We start from the raw sequence: 3,129 nt of genomic DNA on the forward strand, positions 1-3,129 counted from the left end.
CTATGTGTCTATTTTTATACTAGCACCAGGCTGTTTTGATTAATGTAGCTGTATAACCAAAAAATCAAAAATTAAACTTGTTGCCATGGAGTCGATTCCAACTGATAGTGACCCTATAGGACGGAGTACAACTGCCCCATATGGATTCCAAGGAGCGTCTGGTGGATTCGAACTGCTGACATTTTGGTTAGCAGCCATAGCTCTTAACCACTATGCTACCAGGGTTTCCAAAAGAGAACAGGTCTATTTAAAAAGAGAAAGGAAATTACAGAGTAAATTTGATGAAAGAAAATAAATATTGAAAATCAATGAGCCAAATAAAATGTCACATTCAATCATCCAAATATTAATCCATGCCTCTATGCATAGAATCATTTAACCATCCAATGATCTACTGAACAATATTTATTGTTTTCTATCCGCTAGACATGTTGGTGAACACAAATATTTTCTGTGCTGGTAAATATTTTTGTGGGGTCCCTGGGACCTCCTGGATGTTCAATGGCTAGAATACAAGGTACATTTTTCTCTTCTTTTTTTATTTGAACAGTTGTATTTTTTCTGAGAACTGCAGCATGCTAACTGAAAACGTAGATCAACTTTCACATTCTTTAGGACTAGTCCTGGATGTACAATTTGGAAATCAGATTAGTTTCTGGTTTCCTTCACATGGGGAATCCTATCTGAAATATGTATAGGGTGGCCTGAAATGAACCTCGCTAAACTGATTCCTGATTCCTAAACCATCATTGCAATGCCTAGATTGTCCACAGACCAATTCTTAATCCCAGAAACCTTGTCAAAATACCTGGAACAGGGAGAAAGAAAGGTCAACCCCCAAACTCTCTGACATTTTGATGTCCCTGTGGACCAGGAGAAGCAACAATTTATTGCCATATAATACATAGTACCTTCGTTTTCCTTTCATCACCAAACTCTATCGGTATTTTCACTTGAGGTGGTTTCTTGACACGAGAGGAAATTCCACTATGAAATTTTCACAGAGCTAGTAAAAATAAGGAGGGGAATTTGTTGGAAGATGGGGTGAGATTAGGGACTGTGGTTTTATGGCCTTTGTCAAAAAAGATTGAAGTACCTGTATGGTTGAGCTTTTACTGAGTGAAAAAGAGATAATAATTAAATTTCAAAATTGGTATATTTTCTTTCTTACCCGGACCTTTGTTAGTAAGCTGCATGACATTTCCGAGAATTTCCTTTCTTGTATGTTTCCTATTAAGGTGGGCTTCAAGAGACATACTTGTGAAAGGTTTGGAAGGCAGAAGTTAAGCAGCAGCCATTTTTGTAGCTCACACATGTTACTTATCTGCTGGCTCATCTCATTGGTGAAAGACAGTGGATGGACCTGCAACTGTGCCGCCTTCCTTGGGATCCTCTTTTAGCTTCTCTAACTCCTGCCTGGGGTGTGTGTTTAGCTCCTTGATGAAGGGTCTTGGCATCTGCAGAACATGCACACCATCAAGGTCAGAGGCACTGTGAACTTACACAGGTTTTGGTCTGCTTGTGGGCTCTAGATCTTGCTAGGGGGTTCCAGTTTATTCTTTCTATCCCCCACTTTGTATCCACCTTCCTTCCTGACTGCCTGTCATGTGGATTTCAAGCTACAGTATCAGATATGAAGAGAACAGCTTTACAGATACTACTGAAGAAGCTTCCATGAATATGTAAAGTCAAATCTTTGAAACAAATACCTTTGTATATTATTGTCTAGTAATTCTGCTTCTGTAGTGGAACTTTGCCTGATATATCCAGTAATTCAATGTTATTTCTCTTGTTCTTTCAGGGAAATTTGGATTCCAAATTGAACGAAACCATGAGGGAAGAAAATCACTCAGTGGTGTCTGAGTTTGTGTTGGTAGGACTCACCAGTTCATTGGAGATACAACTTGTCCTCTTTTTAGTTTTCTCTGTGTTCTATGTAGCAGGTATTTCAGGAAACCTTCTCATTGTGCTCACAGTGGTCTCTGACTCCCAGTTGCACTCCCCGATGTACTTCTTGCTGGCCAACCTCTCCTTTATTGATATGTGGGTTTCCTCCAGTGCAGCTCCAAAGATGATTTCTGATGTCTTCAAGGAAAGAAAAGTAATCTCTTTCCAAGGCTGCATTGCTCAGATGTTCTTCATTCATGTTGTTGTGGGAACTGAGATGGTGCTGCTCATGATCATGGCCCTTGACCGATATGTTGCTATATGTAGGCCTCTCCACTACCTGACCATCATGAACTTCCAAACTTGTATTTTACTCTTGGTGGCTGCCTGGATCATTGGAATCATCCACTCTCTGATCCAACTAGTATTTGTTGTAAACCTACCATTTTGTGACCACAATAAATTGGATAGCTTTTACTGTGATCTTCCTCGATTTATTAAGCTTGCCTGTACAGACACCTACAGATTGGAGCTCATGGTTTCTGCCAACAGTGGGTTCATCTCGTTGGGAACTTTTTTCATTTTGATTATCTCCTACATCTTCATCTTGATCACTGTTTGGCAACATTCTTCCAGTGGCTTGTCTAAGGCCCTGTCTACACTTTCAGCTCACATCACAGTGGTGGTCTTATTTTTTGGTCCATGCATCTTTGTGTATTTGTGGCCATTTCCTATGGTGCCAGTGGATAAATTCCTTGCCATTTTTTATGTCTTTATCACCCCATTTATGAACCCTGCCATCTACACTCTTAGGAACAAGGAGATGAAGGTGGCAATGAGGAGATTATTAAGTCAGATCTTGAGTTTTACGAAGCCGTTTTAAGTGATATCAATATCCAGAAAGACAAGCTGCTCTAACTTTCCCTGCCCATACTACAGACATGTATTAATATATGGCAGTTTCTATCTTTTTCTTGTCCCTCCTTGATAAAGAGAATTCTATATCGGCCTACTATGTCTCTTTCCCAGCTATGCATTCAGAAGGGTGTCCTTCCTTGTCAGGTTGTTTGTTAAGCAGAATCTGAAGATAGTGCTTTGGAATTCTTTGCAATTACAGGTAGATGATTTTGGTTGGGGGGGTCTCGGGAGTGAGACTCATGGAGTAGCTATAAAGTGTGAAAACAAGATAAAAAAAGGATTTTAAAGACAGATTGTTTTTGCTTAAATCTTGCTCTTCAATAT

The 3,129-nt window shown here is 39.7% G+C and overlaps 1 protein-coding gene across 1 annotated transcript; it reads left to right on the forward strand.

Annotated features, from left to right (window-relative positions):
- Window positions 1–1,747: 1,747 nt before the first annotated feature.
- LOC135232497 (olfactory receptor 4F6-like) lies at window positions 1,748–2,879 on the forward strand. The gene has a single exon (XM_064291872.1). The coding sequence runs from the start codon at window positions 1,778–1,780 to the stop codon at window positions 2,768–2,770; it is 993 nt and encodes a 330-aa protein (XP_064147942.1). The 5' UTR covers window positions 1,748–1,777; the 3' UTR covers window positions 2,771–2,879.
- Window positions 2,880–3,129: the final 250 nt, after the last annotated feature.

The sequence above is a fragment of the Loxodonta africana genome, chromosome 10 (genome assembly GCF_030014295.1).
Source record: "Loxodonta africana isolate mLoxAfr1 chromosome 10, mLoxAfr1.hap2, whole genome shotgun sequence".
NCBI classification, from domain to species: Eukaryota; Metazoa; Chordata; class Mammalia; order Proboscidea; family Elephantidae; genus Loxodonta; species Loxodonta africana.